The sequence below is a fragment of the Alexandromys fortis genome, unplaced genomic scaffold, assembly GCF_014885135.2.
Source record: "Alexandromys fortis isolate MF-2015 unplaced genomic scaffold, M_Fortis_MF-2015_v1.1 scaffold_219, whole genome shotgun sequence".
Taxonomy (NCBI): domain Eukaryota; kingdom Metazoa; phylum Chordata; class Mammalia; order Rodentia; family Cricetidae; genus Alexandromys; species Alexandromys fortis.
This window is the reverse complement of record NW_026068092.1, coordinates 1,667,120-1,680,597: the sequence shown is the minus strand read 5'-3', so window position 1 is coordinate 1,680,597 and position 13,478 is coordinate 1,667,120. Positions and strand designations below refer to the sequence as shown.

At 44.1% G+C, this 13,478-nt stretch overlaps 2 protein-coding genes across 2 annotated transcripts in view; one reads left to right on the top strand and one right to left on the bottom strand.

Moving 5' to 3' along the window:
* Pi4ka (phosphatidylinositol 4-kinase alpha) overlaps positions 1-12,808 on the bottom strand; it is a 132,125-nt gene extending 119,317 nt beyond the window's left edge. Inside the window, exon 1 of the mRNA XM_050123004.1 lies at positions 12,595-12,808. Coding sequence (XP_049978961.1) covers positions 12,595-12,738 — 144 coding nt within the window. The 5' untranslated portion in view covers positions 12,739-12,808. The remainder of the gene's footprint in view (positions 1-12,594) is intronic.
* Positions 12,809-12,929: 121 nt separating this feature from the next.
* The window catches only part of Snap29 (synaptosome associated protein 29), a 31,854-nt gene continuing 31,305 nt past the window's right edge, over positions 12,930-13,478 (top strand). Inside the window, exon 1 of the mRNA XM_050123006.1 lies at positions 12,930-13,311. Coding sequence (XP_049978963.1) covers positions 13,075-13,311 — 237 coding nt within the window. The 5' untranslated portion in view covers positions 12,930-13,074. The remainder of the gene's footprint in view (positions 13,312-13,478) is intronic.

Genomic DNA, 13,478 nt, shown 5'->3' with positions numbered 1-13,478 from the left:
GAACAATTTTAATTAATTTTTTTAAAAAGTAGTGGCACAGCTGGGCGATGGTGGCGCACACCTTTAATCCCAGCACTCAGGAGGCAGAGGCAGGCGGATCTCTGTGAGTTCGAGACCAGCCTGGTCTACAGAGCTAGTGCCAGGACAGGACAGGCTCCAAAGCCACAGAGAAACCCTGTCTCGAAAAAACCAAAAAAAAAAAAAAAAAAAAGTAGTGGCACACACCCATAATTTCAACTCTTAGGATTCTGAGTTCAAGGTCAGCCTGGGCTATCTAATGAGAACCTGTTGGGAAAAAAAAAAAAAACAAAGAAGGGAGAGAGTCTCAATGTAATCCAGTCACACATCTATAATCCCAACACTAGGGAGACTGAGGCAAGAGGACAGAAACTTAGCTAGCCTCTGCTACATACCAAGAACATGTCTCAAAAATAAACAGGTTGGAGAGATGGTTCAATGGTTAATAGCATTTGTTGCTCTTGTAGAGGACCTTGGTTCAGTACCCAGCACCTACAACTATCTATAACTCCACACATAGTACACATATATACACACAGGCAAAACACGCTCACACATAAATAATAAATAAATAAATCTTTAAGTAAAAGAAAAAGAAATGGCCAACTATGGTGGCAAATCCCAGAACTTTAGGATGCAGAGAGCGGTGGCTCTCTGAGAGTTTGAGGTCAGCTTTGTCTACATAAGTGAGACCCTTAAAAAAAGACGGCGGGCTAGAGAGTTGGTTTAACAGTTAAGAACACATACTGCTCTTCCAGAAGACCTACTTTTGATCCCCAGCACACATATTGGGTGGCTCGCAACAGCTTGTAACTCCAGTTCCAGGGGAGCCAATATCCCTGAAGGTGTCTTTAGACTGCACTCACAAGCACATCCAGATGCCCGCTCCATGCATAAAACCAGAAGTAAATATGCACTGTAGCAATGTGTTGACCTGCTCATCTCCAGAAACACCAAAGCTTGGAGAAAGCAAGCATCCCTCAGTCGTAAGCCAGGCACGGAGGGAAAACAGCAGATGAGGATCAACCCTATAAGTTGTGGCAGGCTATGTAGGTCAGAAAGCTACTAGAGTAGCACTGCCAAAGCTGGCAAACTTAAACGTACAGCTTTTGTTACTTGAAACCTCTGGGAGAGTCCTTCCAGAAATACAAATTCTCTGGGAACTAAAAGCTAAGCTTAAAGAATCAATGGTATGAATTTCATTGTTAAACTTTTCTTTTTCTTTTTTAAAAATAGGGTCTCTCTATGTCAGTGGTTCTCAATCTGTAGATCATGACCCCTTTGGGGAAGGGTCTGAAAAACCCATTCACAGGGGTCACTTATGGCCATCAAAAAACACAGATATTTACATTACGATTCATAACAGTAGCAAAATTACAGCTATGAAGTAGTAACAAAAATAATGTTATGGTTGGGGTCAACACAACATGAGGAACAGTATTAAAGGGTTGCAGCGTTAGGAAGATTGAAAATCATAGCTCTGTGTAGTCCTAGCTATCCTTGAACCCAGAGATCTGCCTACTGGGATTAAAGGCATGCACCACCACACTTGGCTAACCCTTTTGTTGTTGTTGTTGTTGTCGTTCTTGTTATTTTCAATTGTCTTTCTCAGGTGTACTTAGAATGCTAGCTAACATTTTCTAAGTGACTCAAACCATCATGACAGACAAATGTAACTGTGACATGATACACACATGGAAGTAAGTTTCATTAAAAATGTTCTTTTGTGGCTGGTGAGATGGCTCAGTGGGTTAACAGCATGTGCTGCCATGCTTGGCCGTCTGCAGTCCTCAGGACACACATGGCAGAAGGAAAGAACTGCCTCTAGAAGGTTGTCCTTTGGGTTCTACATATATGTGATGAAAACACACACATCCATGTGTAAATATACACATGACATATAAATAAATATAGTAAAAGTTTTAATATTCTGTTTTTATAATAATATTTTTATTGATATGTATTAAGCTCTATATTTTTCTCTGCTCCCTCCCTGTCTCTTCCCTCCCCCCAAGTTTTAATATTCTTATGGTCATCTATAGGTAGAAGTATTTCTTAACAATTAACATGCTTTTTCTACATTTCACATAGGCAGCATTATCTGTGCTCTAACATAGTTAATTAGTCAAAAGCTAGAGACCATAATTTAAGTGCCTCTCCCCCTGTGCTGGCTGGTCTTATGTCGACTTGACACAAGCTAGAGTCACCTGACAGGAGGGAGCCTCAATTAAAAAGATGACTCCATAAGACCCAGCTGTAGGGTATTTTCTTAATTAGTTATGGAGGAATGAGGGCCCAGCCCATGGTAGGTGGTGGTGTCCCTGAGCTGGTGGTCCTGGCTTCTATAAGAAAGCAGGCTGAGCAAGCCAGTAAGCAGCATCCTCCATGGCCTCCGCATCAGCTCCTGTCTCCAGGCTCCTGCTTGAATTCCTGTCCTGACTTCCTTCAACGATGACCAGGAATGTAGAAGTGTAAGACAAATAAAATAAACCCTTTCCTCCCCAACTTCCTTTTTGGTTTCATCTCAGCAATAGAAACCCTAACTTAAGACACCCCCAATTTCTTGGTCCTGTTCAAGCATCTGACTAAGGGTCAGCACAGTCGTATACTCTGATCCTCGGCACACCCATTCCAAAGGACAATACTCCGTTAATCAGGGAGTTCTACAACAGGAAGTGTCCAATTTTGTTTCCCTCTTACCTAGGTGACCAGATGGGCAAGTAAGAGTGTTCACTGTGTAAAGAACACATAGTGCCATGCCAGACAACCTGAGTTCAACCCCTGGGACCCACAAGAGAGCAAGTGCAGACAAGCAGCCTTCTGACTTCCACATTTACGCCATGGTATGCATCTCCCCATCCTCACTAGGTAAATGTAATAACTGAAATAAATGTTAGAATCTACCTGAACATGTCTGCATTGCTTGCTTTCTTCTGTAAAGGGTAGACAAATCAGTAAGTATGCCTACAGACAGATACAAATGGAACCTTACTTCTACCTTAAAACTATATAAAATTAGCAAGTCTTTTCTGAGCCTTGAGCTCTTACCTGTAGCTATGAAGAGCTAACAAGTTCTAGATTTCCCACTTGAGGGAGATGGACTAATATAGGGAGCCAGGGTTTCAAACATTAGGCAGGTAGCATAGGATTACAATAACTGACAGAAGGAACAAGAACCCTATCACTGCCCTAGATTCTGCCAGTGACACCCTGACTACAAAACAAGTAGATGCGCCTTGCAAAGGCAGACGCAGACAAACAGGAAGGCTAACGCAGCTAGAAATCCTGAAGTGGGAGCAAAATGGAAATGAAGCCCCAGAAATCTGCAATATCATTTCTTCTGACTTTGACGAGTGCAAATACATGAAGTTAGGCAAAAACCAGCAATTGTGACAGAATGGTTCTCAGAGTTCATAGGAACTGGGCCCATTATGCTTAGGGCAGAAAGTTCTCTAACAATAGGCAGAGACGGTAGAAGCGGAGGAGTAAAAACCATTTTAGACCTTCTCTCACAAAGGTTGGAAACCAGCTTCAAACATGGTACGAGGCACAGGACCGCAATAAGAACGTGGAAGGCACTGCCTAGCATGTGTGAAGCCCTGAGTTTGGTCCTCACCACGCAAAAATAAAGATATAATAAACAAACAAACAAACAAGCAGGCTTCACAATAGAAACAGCAAAAAAGCATTTAAAAAGATTCTCTCTCTCTCTCTCTCTCTCTCTCTCTCTCACACACACACACACACACACACACACACACTAAATTGCTGATTATTTTATTTTTGATTTCTCAAGACAGGGTTTCTCTGTTTAACAGTCCTAGCTGTCCTGGAACTCACAGAGATCCACCTGCCTCTGCCTCCCAAGTGCTGAAATTAAAGGTGTGTGCTACCACTGCCTGGCTGAAAAAACTTTAATGCAACATTAAAAAAATACGTTTGCCGGGTGGTGGTGGCACATGCCTTTAATCCCAGCACTTGGGAGGCAGAGGCAGGCGGATCTTTGTGAGTTCGAGACCAGCCTGGTCTGCAAGAGCTAGTTCCAGGACAGGCTCCAAAGCTATAGAGAAACCCTGCCTCGAAAAATAAATAAATAAATAAATAAATAAATAAATAAATAAATAAAATGTGGACAGACTCCAAAGCTACAGAGAAACCCTGTCTTTATAAATAAAAACAAACAAAACAAAGAAAAACAACCAAAACAAACACTACTAATATCTGAGAACCCTCATTTTTATTCATCTCATTCTCATTGTCTCCCTGTCCCTCCCTCCCTCTGCCTATATATGGCTCTTACTAAACATGGCCTTCTAAACAAGGGAATAGAAAATTAAAATGTTCAATTTCATGACTCTAAAAACGTGCCAATAGCATGATATTTACACCACAGTAAATCATTCTAAAGGACAAACTAGACTCTGAAACCAAAAACAGGAAAAGTAAACCCTGCAGGTTCTGTTTGCACTTGAGACAGTTAAAAATAAGTTAGCGTTTGTCCTATTTGTTTGATCCATCTGCACAAAGGTGCTTGATCACATGTGGGTGGGAGGTCCCTGAGCAGGAAATACGTCAGGACCTATGCTTGCCCCTGATTGGACCTGATGGGAAATGCAGAGAATGAATTGTGGGTTTTGCCTTTTAAAAACATTACTCAAAGCCATTTTTTGGGAACCCGGGTATGGGCCTGGTCAGAGTCCATCCTTTCAGTCAGTATTTAATTAAAACTTGCTTCAAATCTGGCTCAAAATTGTGGCAGTGATCTTATTCTGGACCAGTGGGATTAACAAGATTCCTAGCACACATTCCTCCAATTTCAAATCAGGGTTAACAAGCTCATCTTCTGGAGCTGAAAAGTTCAGTCCATCACTAATACACAACGTCCCCCAAGTAGCAGATCCATAGCTAAGATCCTAGATACTCTGGGATTCCAACTGAAGGAACGACAAGTCATTCTCGTCCTGGGGAAGGACTCTGGAAAAGGTCTCCCAAGGATGGGAGAGGATGCAAGGCAAAGAGTGTGGCTACCTGCAGTCTGGCAGGACACAGATTAGGGTCCTGTTGCTATGACATGGACCAAAGGAAGAGATGCAGATGCTGGTCACTGTATTTCCTGGAAGCAGAGGAAGTATGGCCAGACAAAGTCAGGAACAAATTTGGTAGGGGCCTATTCAGTTACATTCTGAAGGGGGCGAAACCAAGGAAACTAGAGCAAGGCTGCGGGGTTGACTGGAATAACGGAACAGGAGCCTGGAGACCAACCTCCATGGTGGATCCAGCACCAAAAAGCCTGTTTCTCATCTATTTTCCACTGCTCATCTTTCTCCTAGAGAGCCAGGGCCGAGGAATGAGAATTCAGTCTCAGAGGACTTTGCAGAAAGTATTCCGGATGGCGGGCTCCAATTTCAGGGGGTAAAGATTTTGAGAGACCCAAGTCTGAGGAACAGCTTATAAGGAAAAAGTCAAAGCTCAGACAGGAATCAAAGTGCTTGCTTGCACTTATGGATAAAGCTCTGTGCTCAATCCTTAACAAGACATAAAGCAAGCCTAGTTGTACACGCCTGTTATCCTGCCACTTGAGACATATCCTAGCACATATGTCTAAGAGTCTTTTTTTTTTTTCCGAGACATGGTTTCTCTGTAGCTTTGGTGCCTGTCCCGGAACTAGCTCTTGTAGACCAGGTTGGCCTCGAACTCACAGAGATCCGCCTGCCTCTGCCTCCCGAGTGCTGGGATTAAAGTCTAAGAGTCTTATGGTTAGCATCCAAATGTGGCAGGAGTCTGAGTGACAGGCTCAGGATACCTCAGTAGATGGGGGACTTGCTTTCGGTTAGACAAATCACCAAATTAGAACTATTTCTTATTTTCTTGGACTCCCGCATACAAACAGCAGTTCAATAAATGCTTTCTGAATGAAAGAGTGAATTAAGTAATTTGAAGAAAATAAACTATAATCAATAGTCACAGGTTGGTCTCGTGGCTTGGGATTAGAGGAAATACACACAACTGTGCTGTGTAGAGGGACAAATGCAGGGAAAGTATGTCATTAAGATTTCCCAGGTGCCAATCACGTCAGAGTTGCCTGTATTACCAACAGCTAAGCTCGGATGTCAGGTCTAGTTCCAAGCACTGAGCCTTTCTTAGGTCCCCTGACACCTTTCTGAAAGAAAAGACTAGAGAAAAATAGAAAAATTGGGCTGGAGAGACGGCTCTGCAGTAAAGAGCACCAGCTGCTCTCCCAGAGAACCCGGGCACCCACATGGCAGCTCACAATGCTCTGCAACTCCAGTTCCAGGGAGAACTGGCGCCCTCTTCTGGTCTCCGAGGGCACCAGGCACGCATACAGTACGCAGGCATACACACAGGCAAACACCCACACATTAAGAAAGAAAGGGAGTGTGAGCTGGTTCTTCAGCACTCATCTACCTACTACACACGTCTCCATTTCTGCTACCTAGGAAAGTACTACAAAAACCTCAGGATTTATTTTACCCATAGAAGGGCTAAGGACATCTTTTCAACTGCTTTAAAGTGGGTAAATGAAGCCAGCAGGTGAGTATGCTTGAACTAAATATCATGGGGTCTCTATCCAAACACAATCTCAAGACCTCGGATGAGGGGCCAGGCGTGGCAGCAGATGACTGTAATTGCGTCACTCGGGAAACAGAACAGGAGGACTGCTCTAACAAGGCCAGTCTAGTCTACATAGCAAGTTTCATGCCTGCTGGGATTGTATAGTGGGAAAAACAAAACCACACACACACACACACACACACACACACACACACACACACACACACACGAGCAAAGCGAAATGATCCAAGATGATTAGAAGAATTCACAATAAATGTGTAATCATTATCCAGCTACAGAAGCCTACTTCAGGAAGTTGTCTCAGGGGACCTCAAAGTGCCCACACATATACTGTTGTACTCATGGCTAAATTTTATTATACAGGAAAACTGGAAGCAAGGAGAAAAGACATGGGTCTTATGCATAGACTTCCTTATATTTCTCCATTCTGTGAGGTTAAACACATTTGTTCCTTGCTACTACAGAAAAAAACAAAACCCAGTACCTGGTACACCCAGAAACTACTATAATTAGCTTAAGTTCAGTCGAAAAAAAAAAAAGAGCCAGGCTCATCTCATTAACCAATATATGCAGAGAATGGCAAGTGTAGATGCTGTGCCCAGTACTGTAATTAATGTATACCACCTAGTGCCTCCTTTAGGTTACTTCATAGCATCTATCCCAAGACTCAGAATTGTGTGGAATACTATTATTCTAGCTAGATAGCTTGATAAAGACCAAGTCTTCAATGTACAGCTCAGTACATTGCAAAATATGATTGATTGATACTGTCTTCCCAGATGTTCCTAGACCACCACTGAGTGTTCCAAGGACGAGCTTCCTTGCGGGTTCCAGGGATCATACCAACAAAGTGTCTTACTAACACATCAACACAGACAATGGGTCTGCATCGTACAGCTGCTGCTATGGACGCTTTGCTGTCCACACCATTCAGGAATCTGCAACCCTTAGCAACATCCCTCTTCCCCTCCCCTCCTCTCACAGCTCCGAAAAGAAAGGTACCTCTGTTAGTCAGCAAGTCTAGAACACCCCAACACAGATGATGCAGAAGAAAATGACCAAAAAATAACTTTAGGAATGCTTGAGGCCCTAAAGAGGAAATGAAAAATTCCCTCAAAGAAGTGGAGGAAAAGAAAAAAAAAAAGAGAAGAAATCAACAAATCCCTTAAAGAAAACCAAGAAAAAGCAATCAAACAGGAGAACGAAATGATTCAAGACTTGAAAACCGAAATAGAGACAATAAAGAAAACAGAAACTGAGGGAGTTCTGGAAATGAAGAATATGAGTAAATGATCAGGAACCACAAATGCAGGCATAAACATCAGAATACAAGAGATGGAAGAATTTCAGACAACGAAGATACAATAAAGGAAACAGATTCATCGGTCAAAGAAAATGTTAAATCTAACAAATGCTTAACACAAAATATCCAGGAAATATGGGAAATAATGAAAAGACCAAACCTAAGATAATAGAGAGAGAAGAAGAAGAAATCCAACACAAAGGCATAGAAAATATATTCAACAAAATTACAGAAGAAAACTTCCCCAACCTAAAGAAGGATATGCCTATGAAGGTACACGAAGCTTACAGAACACCAAACAGACTATACCAAGAAAAAAGTCCTGTCGTCACATAATAATCAAAACACTGAACATACAGAATAAAGAAAGAATATTATGAGCTACAAAGAAAAAAGGCCAAGTACCATATAAAGGTAGACCTATTAGAATTATACCTACTTCTCAATGGAAACAACGAAAGCCAGAGGTCCTAGTCAAGAGTTATGCAGTCACTAAGAGACCATGGATGCAAACACAGACTACTATATACCCAGCAAAACTTTCAATTACCAGAGATGGAGAAAATAAGATATTCCATGACAGAACCAGATTTAAATAATACTTAGCCACAAATCCAGCCCTACAGAAAGTACTGGAAGGAAAACTCCAACCCAAGGAAGTCAGCTACACCCACAAAAACACAGACAATAGGTGATCTCACAGCACCAAACACCAAAGAAGGGAAAAATACACACAATAACATCACCAACAACAAAAACTAAAATGACAGGAACTAGTAATCACTGGTCACTAATATCTGTTAATATAATGGACTCAACTCACCCATAAAAACACACAGGCTGTTGGGTGGTGGTGGCACACACCTTTAATTCCAGCACTCAGGAGGCAGAAGCAGGCAGATCTTGTGAGTTCAAGGCCAGCCTGATCTACAAGAGCTAGTTCCAGGACAGGCTCCAAAGCTACAGAGAAACCCGGTCTCGAACCCCCTCCCCCAAGAAAAGACATAGGCTAACAGATTGGATACAAAAACAGAATCCATCCTTCTGCTGCATACAAGAAACACACCTCAACCACAAAGACAAACATCACCTCAGAGTAAAGGGCTGGGAAAAAATTTTCCCAATCAAATGCACCTAAGGAACAAGCTGGGGTAGCTATCCTAATATCTAACAAAATAGACGTCAAACTAAGATCAATAAAAAGAGACAAAGAAGGACATTTCATATCCATCACAGGAACAATCCATGAAGTGGAAATATCAATACTGAATGTCTATGACTCAATACAAGGGCACCCTCATATGTAAAAGGGGCACTACTAAAGCACACATTGAGCCCCACACACTAAATAATAGTGTAATAGTGGGAGACTTCAACACCCCACTCTCACCACTGGACAGGTCTGCCAGACAGAACCTTAACAAAGAAATAAGAGAACAGATGTTATGACTCAAATGAACTTAACAGACATCTATAGAACATTCCATCCAAACATAAAGAGCATACCTTCTTTTCAGCACCACATGGAACCTTCTTAAAAACTGACCACATACTCGGTAACAAAAATCTTATAATATTTCCATGTTGGTATCTGGCCTCACCAAAAAAGCAGAAGCAAGTGTTGAATGAACTATTATTTCCTCTTATTTAAGTCATCCACCCTATTCTTGCTGCTAAAAGCTAATGAGAAGATCAGTAAATCTGAACTCTTTCAGTCTTGAGTCTCTACAGTCTGTCTGCTCTCAGGCTGATGAAGCAGTGGTTGTACTGCAAGCCCACAGAGCTACAGAGGCTGCCCAGGAGACATCAACAGCACCACTGTTTATGGTAATAGGTGTTCTAGCTGTTTAAAATTGAGAAGAAACCAGGAAAAGACACTTGGGCTTCACTGAAGCTGGAGAGATTACTCAGTGGTTAGAGCACTGGCTGCTCTTCCAGAGGACCCAGGTTCAAATTCCAGCACCCACATGGCAGCTCAGAACCATCTGTAACTGCATTTCCAGGGAAACTGAAGACCTCTTCTGGGCCCCACAGGCACCAGGCATGAGTATGGTACACAGACATACATGCAGGGAAAATAGCCACACTTACATCTACTTTTTTATAAAATTAAAAAATATATACCCAGACACAGAAAAATTTAAATGCTATGAAAAAAAACACTCAAAAATGTAAAATAGGAGGAAACGTTGAGCCTTTTATGCCCAGGAAACATCAGTTTTACAAAACAATCTGAGTACTAGCTTATTTGATTTAAAACAAACCAAACCAAAACCAGACCAAAACAACAATAAAACCAGAAAAATTTAAAAGCAAATTAATGTTTATTTACTTTGAGTAAAATAATTTGCATGAAGCACAAAAAATTAAAACACTGTTTTTAATTTTGTAATTCTTTACTGTGGAATAACAGGTGTGTTTGAAGTAAACTGATAACTTATCAAGAAATTATAATTTGGGTTATAAAACTCTTGTTTTAAAAAAAATTGGGAGGTTTTTTTGGTTGGTTTTTTTGAAACAGGGTTTCTTGTGTAGCCCTGGTTGTCCTGGAACTCACTATGTAGAGCAGGCTGGCCTCCAACTCAGAGATCTGCCTGCCTCTGCCTCGTGAGTGCTAATATTAAAGGTGTGTGCCACCATTAATTTTACAATAAGTGTGTGTGTGTGTGTGTGTGTGTGTGTGTGTATAACTACAACTTGTGGGAGTTGGTTCTCTCTTTCCACTATGTGGGTCCCAAGAATCAGGCTCAGGTTGTAGGGCTTAGTAGCTGTATTAATAGGATTCTCTAGGACAGAACTAATAGAATGAACCTATATAAAATGAATCTATGTTGGTACTGGAGAAATGGCTCAGTGGTTAAGAACACTGACTGCTCTTCCAGAGGTCCTGAGTTCAATTCCCAGCAACCACATGGTGGCTCACAGCCATCTATGAGACCCGGCGCCCTCTTCTGGCCTGCATGCACACATGGAAGGAATGCTGTACACATAATAAATAAATAAATCTTTAAAAAAAATGAATCTATGTTAAAAGGCATTTATTTGAGTGGCTTTTGTGCTGTGGTCCAACTAATCCAACAATGGTTGTCTCCTGACAGAAAAGCCAAGTTTCTGGAGGTCGTTTAGTCTGCGAGGCTGGATGTCTCAGGTGGGCTTCAGTCTAAGTAGGTTTTATACCATTGAATTAATGTCTTGACTGCAGGGTAGATCTTACTAGCAAGAGAAAGGGCAAACAAGCTAAAAGCAAAGCGTTCTTTTACGTGGGCTGTCACCAGGTTTGGCTTAGATTTAGGTGGGTCATCCCACTTCCAAAGATCCAATCTCTAGATTTCTGACCCCCTGAAGCCGGAGTTACAAGCAGTTGTAAGCTGACAGACTTGGGTAATGAGAACCCAACCCTTGTCCTCCAAAACAGCAGCAGCCACTCGGCCATCTCTCAGGACACTGGGCTGTTCTGAGCAGCATGGACCGCAGGTGCATGCTACCGTGTCCAGTTTATACTCTTTCTTTAGCCAGAAGCCTGGCTGGCATTAGATCCTCCAGAACCTGTTCACCTTGCTGGTGATAGACTCAAGCTTGAGAACATACAAGGTCAAAGACCAGCTCACTCTGCCATTCAGCTTCTCCCATCAGCAGGCAGCTGTGGAAGTCACCCTGCTCTTATCCTGAACAGGAAATGTTCTCTTTCCATCACTTCAGAAAGTTCAGTGCTAACCTACTGTGCTGAGTCTCTTCACACGTTCCTGGGAGAAAAGAAGCTGGTTTTTTTTTTTTGTTTTGTTTTGTTTTGTTTTTTTTTTTATCGTGAATCCACTCAGTACCTAGCCCTGAACAAAACACTTCATATGTGAACTTATTAAATCTTCGTTCGTTTTGGATAAGCAAATAGGCTGCGAGCACCGAAGGTTGTTTTTCTCCAGCTTACACACAGTAACTGTAAATGACCAAACTCAGGTCTGACTAAAATCTGTCTTCTTCCGACCGTCACCGCATCCTTTGATGTTTGTTCTAACAGAAGCTGGTTGGCATCCTTAATCCTGGGGTTATATCCTTCACCTCTCATCCCAGATCCAAACACATCTTTTATCTTCCAAGATAAGGGTTGGTTTGTCTTCCGACACGTCTTTCTCTTCTGAAGCAATCCTGAACTTAGTTCTCTGCCCACTAACAATAGTTCACTGCCCATTCATGCCACCGCACCTTCTCGAAACACACCGCCTTTGATGCGGTCTGAAGTACGCAGTCGATTTGCAGACCAGAAAGCACTTTCAGACACGCTGCTCTATCTGTCCTCCTCCACAAGCCAATGAGGAGGGCATTTTGCAAGGGGGAGGGGAGGATCATCCCATTTCACGAGAAAGACGCCTCTCCAAGGTCACGGAATGAAAAATGGGAAATTCAGGACCAAAGGCCCAGATTGGACCCTTGGTCCTTGGCTCATCCCGACACGCCTCACAGGTACTCAAGGTCCAGTCACCGCCTCCGCGGCAGCGATGTCAGCGCTGCAGTCCGCCCGCCCACAGCTCACCACCCTCCCACCGGTACCAGAGCTCACTCCGTCCTGTCGACCCCTCTCCCCGTGACCTCCCCGCCTCGCTGCCACCTCTACTAAGGAGCCCCCTCTAGTCACAAGTGGCCTTCTCAGATCGCCACCTCCTCCTGTCAGTCCGCTGGGTTACCTTCTCCAAGGATGCAGGTCTCTGCACAGCCAGGGAACGGGCCAGCGAAAGCACTGTGTTGAAATAAAAGCCTCGGGAGGTGCTGGAGCCAGAGCTGGACCCCAAGCCGCCTCCGCCGCCTCCCTGGGCCCCAGCAGCCGCCATCACAGCGCGCGCCCCGGCGCGGGCGGTTAGGTTCGCAACTCTGGGCCTGCGGCCACCGGGCCTCACAGCGCAGGCGCAGAGGCACGCCGGCTTCCCGGCCACGTGACCGCTGTGCCGCCCGCACTGGGTGGCGCCAGGCGTGAGGCGGCCCCGGCGCAGAAGACCTGGTCCCTTCGGCCGCTCAGTGCGGTGGTTGGCTCCGGAGGCGGGGCTGCCGGCCAGTCCTGGCGGAAGTGGCGCGCGCGGCTGCCACAGAGTCAGCCCGCCGGCGCTGGGCTGTCGACCTCACGCCTGGTCGTCTCTACTGCCTCCTAGGTCCAGGCCGTCGCGGACACCATGTCCGGTTACCCCAAAAGCTATAATCCTTTCGACGACGACGTGGAAGATGAGGACACCCGGCCGTCACCGTGGAAGGACGCCCGCGACCCGCCCGACGGGCCCGACGCGCCCATGGACCGTCAGCAGTACCTGCGACAGGAGGTGCTGCGCAGGGCCGAGGCTACGGCCGCCAGCACCAGCAGGTCCTTGTCCCTCATGTATGAATCGGAGAAGGTCGGAGTCGCCTCTTCCGAGGTGAGCCTGGGACAGAACTGAGCTGAACTGGCCAGTTCCTTGCATTATAAAACGCGATAAGGGAATGTTTTGTTGTCGATCTTTTGGGATTTTTCTAAGAGGGTGTTAACCTCGGGCAGCTCCCTTACCTATTATTCTGCATGGTTGATTCCACCTCCCTCCCCCTC